The 14841-nt window shown below is 38.3% G+C and overlaps 2 protein-coding genes across 2 annotated transcripts in view; both read left to right on the plus strand.

The window, feature by feature from the left end:
• BDKRB2 (bradykinin receptor B2) overlaps positions 1-14841 on the plus strand; it is a 45739-nt gene that overhangs the window by 20998 nt on the left and 9900 nt on the right. The window contains exon 2 of the mRNA XM_054828596.1: positions 1909-6548. Within this exon, the coding sequence (XP_054684571.1) occupies positions 1911-3056 (1146 nt within the window). The 5' untranslated portion in view covers positions 1909-1910 and the 3' untranslated portion in view covers positions 3057-6548. The remainder of the gene's footprint in view (positions 1-1908; positions 6549-14841) is intronic.
• Positions 11483-13344, plus strand: BDKRB1 (bradykinin receptor B1). The gene has a single exon (XM_054828597.1). The coding sequence runs from the start codon at positions 11518-11520 to the stop codon at positions 12589-12591; it is 1074 nt and encodes a 357-aa protein (XP_054684572.1). The 5' UTR covers positions 11483-11517; the 3' UTR covers positions 12592-13344.

Below are 14841 nucleotides of genomic sequence, written 5' to 3' on the forward strand. Positions count from 1 at the left end.
CCCCAGATGCTGGTTGAAAACATGCAGGAATCAAAAGGATACAGGTGTCTCAAGACTGAGGTGGTTCTAACAATGACAACGTTAATGAAGAGGCAGGATAGAGGATTGAGATATATTCCTGCAGTTAGATTTGGGCTTGAAAAGTTGAGAGGATGAACTTGGAGAATGAGAATATTTACGTTGTTAGCCAGTTTATGCAAATATTATCCTTTTGTTAACTTATGAAGGATTGGAAAAGTGCATTGCTGACATTTTGTTTTCTGTCCATTAGTCCATTTTTAAGTTTCCTTGTCTTTTGAGGTTCTCAGTCCCACTTGCCTGTTTTATCCGGTTGACCTGTCCTGCCTGAGACCTCTGTTACAAATTTTACAGTACAGAGAGAGTATCCTTTGATACCGCCTTTACTGTACTTAGTAAAATGTGGTCTTCATCTTTGCTTTTGCTTTTTGGTTCTCGAGCAGTATAGTGCTTAGTTAAATCTAGGTACACAAAATACGACCATCATTTTTCAGTAATTCTGCATCCAACAGCCAAAAGTCTATATGCATATCGAGCACTGACACTTATCAACCAATGAATCCAGTAACCAGAGTACAAATAAGAACCCAGTCCTTTCAGGAATTACAAATGTGTCCCCTTTTTACTGCCAAGTTACCAGCTGAATCAGACAAATGTCTTAATTAAAAATACATCTGAAAAGCTTTCAATCCAACCATCATATAAACAGTGGTATTTTAAAAACCTGGAAAAAGACAAACAGTATTTCTATCACCCAGTCCAGAGAATTATATATACAGATCTGGGAAACCAGATCTTGTGTTTGAATAATACCTCAGCATTAATTATCTCAGAGCACAACAATAAAAACCACAGTTAACATTTGAACATTACTAAGTGGGTGCTGGACACTCAAGTTCTGTTTGGTCTTAGCAACATTTAAGCACAAATCTGACATTTATCTCCGTAAATAGCTCCCTGTAAGACCCCAAGCTGTTCTGACCCGTACAATATTTACAGTACAGCACCTGGTTTTCAGACTGCTCTCGCACCCAAATTAGCTCACTGCAGCCTGACTGCAGGCAGGTCGTTGCGTGGCCACCATCTTTGCCAAACTGCCAACTCGCTCACTGTGGACCTATTAAAACTGCATTCCCTTACAAAGGTTCAGCCATTTGTCTCTTCTGTGACTTTCTTGCAGAAAAAGATTGTAACACAGGGACAGAAATACACAGGAGATTCCCACGAGATGTCGTGAAAGTCTCACTGCTTGCAAACACCAATCCTTGCTCCTGCAGCTTTCTCAGTGCAAACTAGAGCTGCAAACTAAAGGTTTGCTGTGAAAGTCATAACATTTGGGAAAAAATACGGTGCTGTGTGGGGAGGAAGGACCACTGAATTCCACCCAATTCTTGCTTTACAGGAAAGGGTGTGAAATATTGAGGGACATGCCACAGGACTAGCAGATTAACAATGAGCAACACGAGACTCGTGAGGTGCATCCGTCCTTTAGGAGACTATGGCTATCGATACAAAAAGATAAGGAGAGAAAGTAATGATCAACCTCCTCAAAGAATTAAAAAAGACTTGCTGCAGCTTTGTTCTAGCGACTAAAGGCTGGTAAAGGTTCTCTTCAGTTTACCTGTCGGTTACAATGTCTGCTGTTGCTTTATCCTCGATGTTTCACCCGCTTAAAATTGGTCCACACAACCCATAGCGGTTTAGTCTGTGAAAGTCTCTGCAAGCATGCAGGATGTCTGCGAGAAAGCAAACCAGAGAATTGTAAGCCTGGGCAAAACTACACGGTTTAGAACAGTGGGAAAAGCAGAGCCAGCTTTTCTTCTTGTGTCTTTTGCAGCAATGTGTTAGATGCAGCAATCTCATATCATCTTTTTCTTTTTTTCTGCACAGAAATGGTTTCTATCACAACTGAAAATGTTACACAATTTTACAACATCATGGCTAACCAGGAGCTCACAGTCACTCCGGCAAATTTCCACAATAATTCAGGAGTGCATCAGCTGCATCGATATGAATGTATTAATTCAGATATATGGAACTGGCTACAGGATTTTCAGCCTGTATTCCTCTGGTTTATATTTACTCTGGGAGCAATAGAAAATTCCTTTGTCCTCATCGTCCTGTGTTTCCACAAGAGTCGCTGCACAGTGGCCGAAATTTACCTAGCAAACATGGCTCTTGCTGACCTAATGTTAGTGTGTGCTCTGCCTTTCTGGGCCATTAATATTTCTAATGAGTTTCAATGGCCTTTTGGCTTGTTCCTCTGTAAAGCTGTCAACGTAATGAGTAACATGAACTTTTATTCTAGCATTTACTTCCTGACACTCGTGAGCATCGACCGCTATCTGGCTCTGGTGAAAACCATGTCTCTTGGACGGATGCGACGAACTGTCTGTGCCAAATGGAATAGCTTTGTAGTCTGGATGTGTGCGTTGCTCATATGTTCGCCTACAATGGTGTTCCGAAATTTACGTTACTACAAACAATACAACATCACAGCCTGCAGTCTTGTTTATCCAGCCAGCTACTGGGAGCCTGCAAACAACTGCTTGCTGAATATCATGGGCTTTGTGATCCCAGTCTGTGTAATTACCTATTGCACTGTGCAAATCATCAAAGCCTTACGAAGTAGTGAGCTACAAAACCTGAAGTTAGTCCAGACAGAAAGGAGAGCCACCATGCTGGTCCTTGCTGTGCTCTTGCTGTTCATCATTTGCTGGCTTCCATTCCAGATCAGCACGTTCATTGACACAATCCGTTACTTCACACCCACTTTCAAATGCCTGGAAGAAATCAATGACGTACTGACCCAGCTAGCTACGTACTGTGCCTTTAGCAATAGCTGCCTGAACCCAGTCCTGTATGTAATTGTTGGGAAGCACTTCCAGAAGAAGGCTGTGGAATTCTACAAGGACTTGTTCCCAAAGAGGTGCAGAAAATCACAGTCTGTGCAGATGGAAAACTCCCTGGACACTTTAAGAACTTCTATTTCAAGTGAATACCCAAGGAAAAAATCTGTTTTTCCACTGCCACGATAGGATAGCACAATTTGTTCATTACAAGAAAAAAGCCTTTTAACATATCAGTCTCCACTAATATCCATCTGCTACTGGTCCACAGAATAAATGTGTGGTAGCATTCATCATCTGTGGGAAACCAACGATTTGATGTTAATGGAAACTCCATAGAGAGACCTGCTTCTAATGTTATTGGGCATTTTTCATTATTGAATCCTACTTTGTAGCGTAGTTACATTTTCATGGCTGAATAATATTTGATGCATGCATCATTTGAAATGTTTGCATTTCTAAGGTGTACATACATGTACATACAGATCTCTGAATAGAGCTCCAGCATAGAAGCTATTGTCAAGATTGTGCAACTACTTATGGTACCCATACAGTTTGTTAGACTAGATTTTTGGTAGGAGGAGCTTGTATTTGAATAAGTTCTAGTAAATAAATCCTGTAGGACTATTATTCAAATGGATTTTTTGGTGTGGCTATCTCCTGGGCTTTTACTTTATGTTCAGTCATGCAAAACTATTTTGATTATTTGATTGACAAGCTGTGCCTTCTTGCAACTGCTCTGCCTCTGCTAGTTACAGGTTTACATCAGCTTGTATTTGAGGAAAGTAGCTCAAAAAGGGTATAGCATGAGCAGAAGGAAGGCTGCAGCCATCTGTGTGAAGTTAGCTGAGTTTTCTTTGTAGCAGGAGGTTTTTTACCTCTTCTGTATTGGGGTAAAAGCATTCACTTCCTCCTTTTGAGTGAGCGAATGTTATTTACATTCCTACCTACACTTCAGCTCAGAGACTTAGTTTTTAATATTCACAAAGCATAATAAATATTTGTAATGTTATTTAATGGAAACATGAAAGTTCAGCACAACTGGTATGATCTTACAAGTAGAAAAAACCGAGAATATGAAGGAGAGCATCCCCTAACTGCCTTAGAAATCTAACTGAAGCTAATAGGAGTCTCGAAAGCTCAGAGTATTCAAGAATGGCGGTTTTAGACTCTAATAACACCTACATTTTATTTGTAGAGTTAATCTGAGTGATTTTAATACAAGATAGCTTTTCCCCAATTGGACTGGATTTATGATCTAAGTTGAGTTTACACAGAAGATAAACTCATAGTGTATTGAATTGTCAGTATGCACTTTTACCTCTAGAACTCTTGATCAAAAACTGTGTTGGAAATGATATAAAATCTTCTGAAACTAACAGAGCCTTTGCCCTTTTAAAAGCACTTAAGGTTACAGCCTTAAAACCACCAAGGGAAATGGAGTTTGGTGACATAAGTAAACTCAGACTGCTACTGCGTGGTCTTTATTCATCAGAGCTTGAATGGAGCAATAAGGTGCCCTTTAAAATGGGAAATTTGTATTAAACCTTCAAATAATTAAACCCAAAAATACTCTAGAAGTGTGCAGATGTTCTATTAAAATGATAGGATTTAGATCACTGTAGATGATTTATAGATAGTTTCCATAGATTTTCTTTAATAGTCTAGTATAATCCTATGTCATAAATACTTCTATTGCTCATTCTTTAAATTGTCCAAGATACCTATGATGAAACACTGCAAGGCTTTCTGTTATTTCCAGTGTTATCAATACTGTCTCGTTCACAAGCATGCTGTTCATGCAGCCGTTGAATAAAAGGAACTCCATACAGAGGTTATTGAGGCAATGGAAGAGATTTTTGAGTATTTGGTACTGAGAAATAAAATATTAAAATGTTATTATATTAATATGACATTAATTTAAATCATGTAAATATATAGACACTATTTTGCTATGCAGTAAGCGTGTACAAGAGAAAATAAACTACTTTAAGAAATGAGATTTGCTGGCATTTTCTTCTCTAGCTCGTATGCTGTTACGCAGGAATGACTTCTGACAAGTGCAACTGCTGCAGGTACTTTCTTTCACTTCCCATTGTAGCAAAGTGAGATGAAAGCACAGAATTTTGGCTACTTTCAAAGCTTTGGGTCAGCTTTCTTTTCAGCGTCCATTTGTGAGTGGTGCTGACCACCCCCAGTCCCTTGGGAAGTTAAAGTCTGAATTAAGGCAGCTAAGGATACTGAAATCTTTCCAGCAGCGCTCCTCTGCCTGCTCATAGCTCAAGGTCCCATGAAATAGCAGACATTACTTTTCTTCGTGAGGACCTGGGGTGCACAAGAGCCTATAGGTGCAGTTTGCACCTCTGACTAAAGCCTTTACTCTTCTCAAAGCACACAGACACCGGCAGCAATGGAAACCCATGCACCAGCCTCTGCAGACCGCAGAACGCACAGTGGTGGTTCACAGACTGTTTAATTCACATTCCTGCCACTTTCCAGCACGATCACATGTTGTGCAGTATTGGTGTGTGCCGTTTATGCAGGTAACAAAAACCCCCAAGAAATAAAGTGCAATGTCCCAACCTACATCTTTTCTGCTGGCAGTTTAGAGTCACACTCAGATGCCCAGGTCTGTCCCGCTCTCACGGAAACAAGGCAATGAAACAGTCCGCTGGAGGTGGCTGGGGGCCATTGCCAGAGGGACAGCAAGGGTATCAACAGCCAGTTGATATTCCTGCAGTAGGTACAGGCAGCAATAATTCTCATCTTTTCACTGTCTGGTTTTTCAAGTTGATTATTGGCTTCACTTGAAATGCAAAATTAACAAATGCTCTTAGCACAAATGCTGTTAGCTTGCTGTGGACAGAACAAGGTTGCTCTTTTTTAGGCAGGGTTTCTGTGGAGAAGACAGGATCTCGGTTCAGGTGTCCCCAGTCCCCAAGCAGTACTTTAGCCTTTGAACCATCCTTTCACTCTGTTCTTCCATCAGTACACTGTGGGTTTCCAGCCTGTACTGACTCCTTCCACACTTTGCTGTTTCAGCCTCTGTTAACCGTAGTTAGCAGAGCTTTATTATTACTGCACTGTGATGCAACCAGGATCACTTATTAGGAAGTGTAAATCACTGCACCGAGTTTAAGCTCTGCTTAGCAACAACTGTCTATAGTATATGTAAAGAAATCCAGCCAAGCTGAACAAAGAATTTTACATCACAGGGTCGCATCAGAAAACTTTTCTCCTGTTCCAAAGCAGATGAACAGTTATAGCCCATAACTATGTTGATTTGCAAACCATTTCAATAAAGAAAATCAAACTTTAAATCATACTGTTCCGAAAAGATAATTTGTTCAGATCATTAAAGGCTCCAGCTATGTTAAGAGGAGGATTTTTAATGGCCGAGTCAGAAAGCTGGAAACCTTTTGGATTTCTGCCATTTGTCTGCCACGTAATGTGTGTAATAATTGAGCAAACAGTCTTACCTCTGCCTTCATCAACATATTTGTTTAATCTTTCTGATCAGAGAGGTCCAGTTAGCATTTGTCAATTCCTATGCAGCTCTAGAGAGTGTGTACTTTTTGCAGGAAAGTCAACATAGACAGAGTGGCTGAAGATCACATAAGCTTAAAACATAAACTAATGTGCTGCGAGTATCCCGAGTTGAAGGCACTACGAGACAGATATGTTTTAAATATGTATACATAGCAAAAACGTTTTAACTGTCGACTCTTATATAAATGTTTTTAAACTAAATCCTTCACATTGCTTTAAGTTGTGGTCCATTACATCTGTGCAAACTGTAAAATGTTACCAAATCATTACCTGCTTTCTACAGGTTGAAATGAAGAGCCAAGTTGCAAAGAAATAATAAATTAAATCCCCTTTTTATATCAAGATACAGCTTCTTATGTGGACTTAGAATAAGTTGTTTAAGAGCTGGACCTACAGCAGTGCCTATTCATTTCACTGTTACCACCAAATGTATAAACTCTCAATTTTGATCTCCCTCTATTACTAAAAATGTTCTAAAGATGGCAGTGAAAAACAATAGAAAATAAGAAACTAGATTTACAAAGAGGAGTTGTATTTGCAAACCAATATTTTGATCCCATTTTGAAGTGTTGAGTTTTGTAAGACTATGTTATTTATCATATAAATTTTAGACACAGCTGCAGTTTTCTATTCAGAGTCTGCGAGTAAATGTAGATGTTGGCGGCTCCTAGAGATTCATGTCCAAGCATGGATGAATTCCAGACTTCTTCTTATTGCTCAAACGTTCTTCTTTATGGAAAAAATAACTTAAACACAGAAATGCACTAGCGTAAGCAAAGAAGTTTTTGGAAAGTCTGTGACGAAGATCTCCAGTTGTATTGCACTTACTTACCTTAATGAGTCAGCGTGGGTGTCCTGGTTCTGCCAGGACCAGGACAGTGGGATGTGTTGTTTAGAGACTGATCTCCTGGAGGTTATTAGGATTCCTTAGATAACATGTAATTTTAAAAATGTTGCATTTCAGGTCTTCACCAAAACAAAAGTTTTGATCACGATATTAAAAAAAAATAATTTTGACAGAAGTGAAGCATATAGCTTCATCTGAGATGTATTTTTTGTACTGTCTTGTTTACTTAATAAAATAAGTGAATGTTGAAATAGGATCCTGTTTAAACAAAAGAAGTATTTATACATTTTAAATCTTCGAATTAAATGTTGAGTTCATTAAGGTTTTCTCTAGTGTGATGGTATTAACCGGAAATATTTTTCAAATTTGTCAATTTTACTAGTGTTTGCATAACTCTAACTTAGTATCTTTTTAATGAATAACAAGTTGGAATAAAAGTATTTATCGTGATCATAGGGAAGGCCATAATAAGATATCACTGTGCAGCCTTGCATGGCTTTTCATTTTAACTCACTTAGCAAACAAGAATGGACGCAGTCGGATAAGAATTCAGAGAGATGGTGCATTTTTTGGGTAGGTAGCCAATGGGAAAAATGTTTTCATATAAGTAAATAGCATTCCAGTCCCTCGATAATTTTTCACTGTTTTTTAAAAAGAAGTCGAAAACCCCTATTGTTTGCACAGATATACTTAAGAGAGATTTGTATTTAAAATCTGAAATGCATCAGATATGAATCTTTTAAAAATATTGCTCTAATCAGGGGACAATCAGAATGAAAAAGATAAAAATAATTTATAAACAACCAGTCTCAGGCTACAAGGTCCCAGCAGGTAATCAGATAAAAAGATTATTTCTGGGTGCAAGCCTGAGAACGTACAGCGGTCACTGTGCACTGCTGAGAAGTAATGTTCGCAGAGACTCATGCCCTGCACAGCTACAGTGGGGTGCAAAAGACATTGCTTTTCAAAAACGGTGGAAAGGCTGACACAGGGTTTAGCGGGTCCACGTTTCAGCAGCCCTTCCCATATCCGTCTTCGGCTGTAGCCCCAGCTCCTTGGCATGGTGCTGCCCCAGGCTGGCGGAGGAAGGAGCTCCCGCCACAACAAAAAACCAAGTTCAAAGTTTGGCTTTGTGTGCACTGGCACTGAGAGAGCAGTTCAGAGCTGTTAAAATTATATTGTTACGGACATGGTTAGTCATACGAAGGAACTTTTAGTTGCCAAGGTGCTGTATTTGAGAGCTTTATTTAGTAGCCACAGGAGGACAAGAGTCATGGCAGATGGCTTCTATGATTTCACAATGAGAACAAAATATTTCTCATGCCTTGAAAATTACTACAGATGACATTTCGAGAAGTAGAAAAAAAAAAAAAAAAAAAACAAAAAAAAAAACCCTGGGGCTTTCTTCCAAAATATAACATCACACACATCATACACGGCCAATAAAACTCTTGGACAGCGCTTGGTCACTCAGTCGTGCCTCAGGATGCATCTTTGAATTCTCTCAGTAACTTCTGTACTGCTCTTTACTGTTTTTGAATTTGAAACTTGGCCTAAATTGCCAGGAAGGACAAGGAGTAAGTATGTCTATCTGTTTTTAATGTTTTACCTTTATTAAAATCATTTCATATACTTTTCATATTAAAAAAAAAAATCTTTTGTGCTTTTAGTTCTGATCTGTGCGGTCTAGTGAGATTTTCCCTTTCTTTTTCACCATGAAACTAACTCTGAAGGTCAGGATTAGTTCTCTTTATATGTAAAAACATGATTCATTGTATAATATTTCTTTATAGCTGAACATGCTTAGCTGTTTGCAGAATTTTCTCTTCCAAAGTAATCTTTACTTTTGAGATTGTTCCTAAAGCTCAAGTTGTATTTATTTAGTGTTTCCAGAACACATGATCCTAACTGGGCAATATGTATGTATATACAGTAATAATGGTGATAGATTCACTGTACAAGTAAATTAATCAGAAATGAGTTCAAGGTAGGAAAACATATGTCATTATTTGCATAAAAGATGACTGGAATGTGTTAAGTACGTAAATTGAAAACATAAATTAATGTGGCTAATTGTCCATTAGCACTAAATACTTAAAAATATTTACAGAAGAAAATTACCTTGAAGAAGAAATGAAATTAAGCAACTGAAATGAATTGCATTTTCTGTCAAGAAGACATCTGGAGCTCTGAGTTTATAAAAGGCTTGTGGCTTGTGGTAGTGCTCAGACACTGGCTAGTAGACTGAAGAAATTTTCCTGATGACAAACTCTACGGAAACTTCATGTACAGTTTCTAGTTGAACGAGAAGTCAGATTTAGCTGTGGCTAAAATCTAAGTTGCAATGGAAAGTAAACGTTTCTGAAGGTTTTAGTTTAGCCCATCATGAATGAATTTGTGGCTCCAGCCCAAAGATCACATCCGAAGCGTGCAAAGTGACTGGTATAAACTGATAGCAAGAAATCATCAGAAAATGGGCAAGCAAGGAAAATAAGCACTTCCTTTTCCTGTATATTTAGTAAAAGTAATAATTCTGTTTATAAAAGGAAAAGTTTAACTGTTATCTTTCTTCTATGTTATTTTTGACGTTACGGATTTTCTTCCATTACTCTCACACCTGCTATAAAAAGGTTAGATTCCTGCTGTCTCACAAATAGCCTCTTTGATGCTAATCAGCCATTTATTTGCTCTGTATGTCTGCTCTGCAGTTTTAGGTCCTCCCGTTATTAGTTCCCATGAGACCGTCAGTGAACTAGGTAATATTCAGACTGTTGTGAGGGAACCCCACAGGGCTGCGTTAACTCGCATTGTAGCCCAGTTCCCTGATAAGACAGCCAGCTTGAATGAGTTTATGAACTCAGATGAAACTTTGCTGCTCACTTAATTCTGCAGTGATGAAAAATGTTTTGTGCATTAAGGACCAACTTGCATGATGTGGAATATTAGTACTTATCTAATTGATAGAGGCATCATAGACATAAGTATTGCAAGCTGCTCAGACACAGACGTCACTGAGACTGTACATATATGTCAAAGAGATAAACGATGGCCATAAATGCCCTTTTCAGAAACTCCATCCTTAGAAATCTCCTTGGTGTAAAAATATAGAACCTGAAAGAGCAGAGCTAAGTAGCTGTAGCAGAAAGTTAACATTCAGGATGATTGACTGCACAACATTGATTTTTTTTAAATACTTTTTTTTTTTTAATGATTGGCATGCTCCATTTGGATCCTGAAATGTTAGATGTCACAACAGGCTCCGTAATGTCTTGCCTGCCATAACGACTCTAATACTGAATGCCTGTAAAAAGTAAGATCCAGGCACTATGGTCCTGCATGACAACAGTAGGAGAATAAATTCATCACAGGAGACAGCTCTGGCAACCCAGTGGATTTTCACGGGGGTATAACATTTTTCCCCATGCTCTTATTCCCGCACAATCTCACACGGAGTTACCAGAGAGAAATAAAGGTATTGCCAATGCTATAAAAGCCTGAATGCTTTGGAGGCTGGAGCTGCCTCTCTCCAGCTGAACTCCAATGAAAGTTTTGAACTGCAGGGGCCTTCCCTCCAGGCAAGATTCTGAGCATAAGATTTCAGAGGAGTCGGTGGTTTATTATTACAATTGCTGACACTTGAGGGCAATAAACTGTCTAATCTAACAGTAATTTTGACCTTAATGTTTGGGATAGGGGGAACTGAGAGGGAACAAAAGAATGCAAAGTTAAGCAAACAAGTGATGCACACAGAGTGAGTAGCTGTGGAAACAGGCATCATCCTGTTGAAGTTATACGTAGCACAGAAAATAAGAGTAAGAGAAAGGGCAGGGAAGGGTGCAAAGCTAACTTTCGGTCACCAGCGTAACTCTTGCTACTCTCAGGGAGCTGGAATTTGGCTATATTTATTTCTGTCATCAGTCTGAAGGAGACGTACAGAACTATGTACATTAAATGGCACTTTCCTTCCTCTATGTCACTGTAAACAATGGCAGCAAAGACAGGAAATTTCAGAGGATGTAGAGGAAGTTCCATCCTTGTAAATACTGGGAACATTTTTCACCATTGTACATATGAAGCATGGATTGATCTAGCCTATAATAACCAGTGAGCACTAATAAAGAATTTCCAGCAGCAAAATATTTGTTACACCACTGATAGGAGACAACTTGTAGAATTTTATGCCTCTTTTTTGCAGTCCCTTTTTCTCTTTTCAAAGAGGTCTCCTGTTCTCTTCAGAATTAAAAAAAAAAAAAAATGAGTGAAACTCCTCTGATGAATGTTCCCTCCTCAAAGCAAAGTGAAAACGAGAGCAACTCAACTATTTGCCCGGACTTGAATGACTGGTGGGAAATCGTGTTCTATATAGTACCCAAGTATATCGACACCGTCTGCGTTATTGGAATACTTGGAAATGTATTTGTTCTCTTCACTTATTCCCTGCACAAGGCCCCCCGGAAGATAGCTGAAATCTACCTTATGAACCTAGCTGTTGCTGATCTGATCTTCCTCACGTGCCTCCCTTTCTGGGCAGAGAACATAAGGAATGAATTCAACTGGCCATTTGGCAATTTTCTTTGTCGTGGCACCAGCGCATCCATCAGCCTAAACATGTACACCAGCATCTACTTGCTAGTGGCGGTCAGCATGGATCGCTATTTGACTTTTGTTCATACCTTGAACCACAGAGGGATACGGAGCAAAAGTATGGCCAAATGGATCTGCTTGCTCGCCTGGTTCTTCGGCATCCTTCTCAGCCTCCCAATCTTTATGTTTCGGACTGTGAAACACTTTCCCACATGGAATATTTCAGCATGCGCTTTAGACTTCCCCACCCCATCATGGGAAACAGCTGAAAGCCTGGTACTCAACATAGCGGGGTTTGTGTTGCCATCTACAGCAATCATCTTCCTTAATTTCTCTACCATTCACAACCTACAAAAAAAAGCACGAGAACAAAGATCACTCAGAATAAAGAGTTGCAAGGAGCACAACGACATGAAGGCTACCAGGTTGATCTTCACAGTGGTACTGATGTTTCTTTTGTGCTGGACTCCATACCATTTATTTGTATTCCTTGATATATTATTCCAGACAGAAGTGATCAAAGGCTGCTTCTGGGAGGAACTGCTCAACTTTGGTGAGCAGTTTGGTTATACTTTGGCTACCACCAACAGTTGCATTAACCCTGTGATTTATGTCTTTGTTGGGAAATACTTCAGGCAAAAGGCTTTAGAAGTTTTTTCACAGTTTATTCCCTGTGGATTTCCTTTGAGCTGGGTATTGTTTAAAGAAAAGTTTTCGTATTTCAATGTGTTTCGTCAGAAGTAGTTTAACCTAAGGGTTCTCAGTTCCATCTTCGTTTCGATATTACAGTTTATTTCAAATGGCATTAAAAATGAATATAAATTGTACTGATCTGGCATTCACAGACTCAACTAATCATTTATTAAAGTAAATCACTTGACTGCTTATTTGTCCTCAGGTTTGCTTTTCTATTTCTGTGTTATCCATCCAAATGCATAACATGTGATAACAGAATTTTATACCAAATTATCTAACCTGTCTTATCATTTATCAGTGACTTGAAAGAAAAAGTCTTTGAAAAGATATCAGAAGTCTGGTTTCTCTACAGAAAGCCATAAGCTGGCTGAACATCTTACTCCATTGTACCTGTGATGACCACTACTATACCACCAATAACACTGTACATAAAATTATAACATGTATGACAGTGCAAATATGAGCTTAATCTTCAGCTGATAGCACATTTGAGCAATTATAGAACAGCTCTGGTCACTTTTAACAATATTTTAAATAGTTTGCACTTTCACAGTGGCTTATGGAAAATTTGAACAATAGTTTGTGCATTTCAAATCTATTCAGTGCATAAATATTGTACAAGACAACATACCACAAAGACAGTTTACATAAGCTGTAAAAAAAGCAAAGCAACCTGGTATCCTCCTCAAGCTTTGACTTTTTTTTTTGATCCAGTAAAATGTTACACAATTACTCATTAAGTATGTAAAGATTCTTTTTATTTTTTATATATGAAAATATCATTGATGGCCATTGATATTGTATTATTTTGGAATATCATTCCTTTGAGGCAAATTCTTAGATATTTATATTTTTATGAATCAAAATTAATAAACTGCATAACATCCCATTTTACACCATAGTCTTGTTCTTTCTTATATTTATTTTGTATTTTGCCTCTTTCCCTGTTTCTTTGGGAAAGAGCAAATACATAGTTCTGTGATTAAAAATCCTTGCTGCTACCAGAATATAAACTCGTAGTAGTAGTAGTAGTAGTAGTAGATGTAATAACGACATAACAATAATACACCAGACAGGAGATAAGAAGAAGGAAACTTCTTTTCCATCACAGCCACAATTGCAGAATAGACTTCAGACAACTGAGATATCTGTTCCCATAACTATAAAAGTATGTGTACGTACAGACAATGGAAGAAGAAGGCAAGAGATATATTTATAGTGCAGCCTGTTCAGCCAGAAAGATATTGAGTGCAGAAAGGGGCATACAAGCACATCATTTGTGTCACAGTTTACTTCATTAGTTCTTACAAAGCCTGTTCAGTCTTGTACTCACTGTAACAGTGCTGCATTTTCAGTGGTTCTTTTTAGCGCTGCAGTTTTGAATATGAATTTAATCTCTTATTTAATTATAGAAATCTGCCTGTTCAACTTCATTGGAATAAGATTAGTCTTCATTTTTAATGATTCCCCCAAACTTTTTGAATCTGAACAGCGGAAACCTTTTGAAGAGTTAAAAGCCTGTCTTCCTGCAATGATGGTTTAAGAATTAAGAGTGGATTAAGAGATCAGGGAGAAGAATCACTCATAGCTTTATTAGTTTCACTCCTTCTGTGACAGGCTTTTTTTATATAAATGTCAGGGTTAGACATTAGCAGTCACAACAGCATATGAAGTCCGCTGAGTCATCCGAGATCAGAAACTTAATTCCAGTCTATTGTAAACTGTTGCCCCACTGCAATTATTTAATACATCTCCTGCTGAATCCTTAACTCCAAAAAATTCCAAGAAGAGATATTTTATGGGAGAAAAAAAAAAAAAAGCTGAAATCAGAAAGAAAAAAAGTGTATAAACCGAAGTGCCATTTTCCCACTATGCATGGGGATCTTAAAAGGGAAAAATGTCTTGTCTGACTAAAGCTTGTTCATGCTACACAATGTACACAAAGGGAAAAACACTTGAGCACTGTGGCATATTTACGGTATGAGCTAACAGATTGAAAATCAGTCTGAAATCTGAAATCAATGGAAAGCCTCCCATTTACTTCAATGGGCAAGTGACAAGGCTATTGTGAAAGTGCCACTTCTATTTTACATGTGCACAACCATCAGGAAAAGCATCTGTAGTTTAAACACCGCTCTAAACCACTTAGCAGGGTCTTGCAAATCAATGGATTTACTCTTCAATATGAACCTACATAAATGAAAGTATTTTTTATCCATGAAGTAAAAATTGATGAGCTTCTCTCATTACTGATTGCGTGAGCTGTATTAATATAGAAAAATATGAACAGTAAATGCA

The sequence above is a fragment of the Grus americana genome, chromosome 5, assembly GCF_028858705.1.
Source record: "Grus americana isolate bGruAme1 chromosome 5, bGruAme1.mat, whole genome shotgun sequence".
Classification (NCBI taxonomy): Eukaryota; Metazoa; Chordata; class Aves; order Gruiformes; family Gruidae; genus Grus; species Grus americana.

Coding starts and splice junctions, on each gene's coding strand:
- BDKRB1 (XM_054828597.1), top strand. CDS start 11,518: ATGAGTGAAACTCCTCTGATGAATGTTCCCTCCTCAAAGCAAAGTGAA.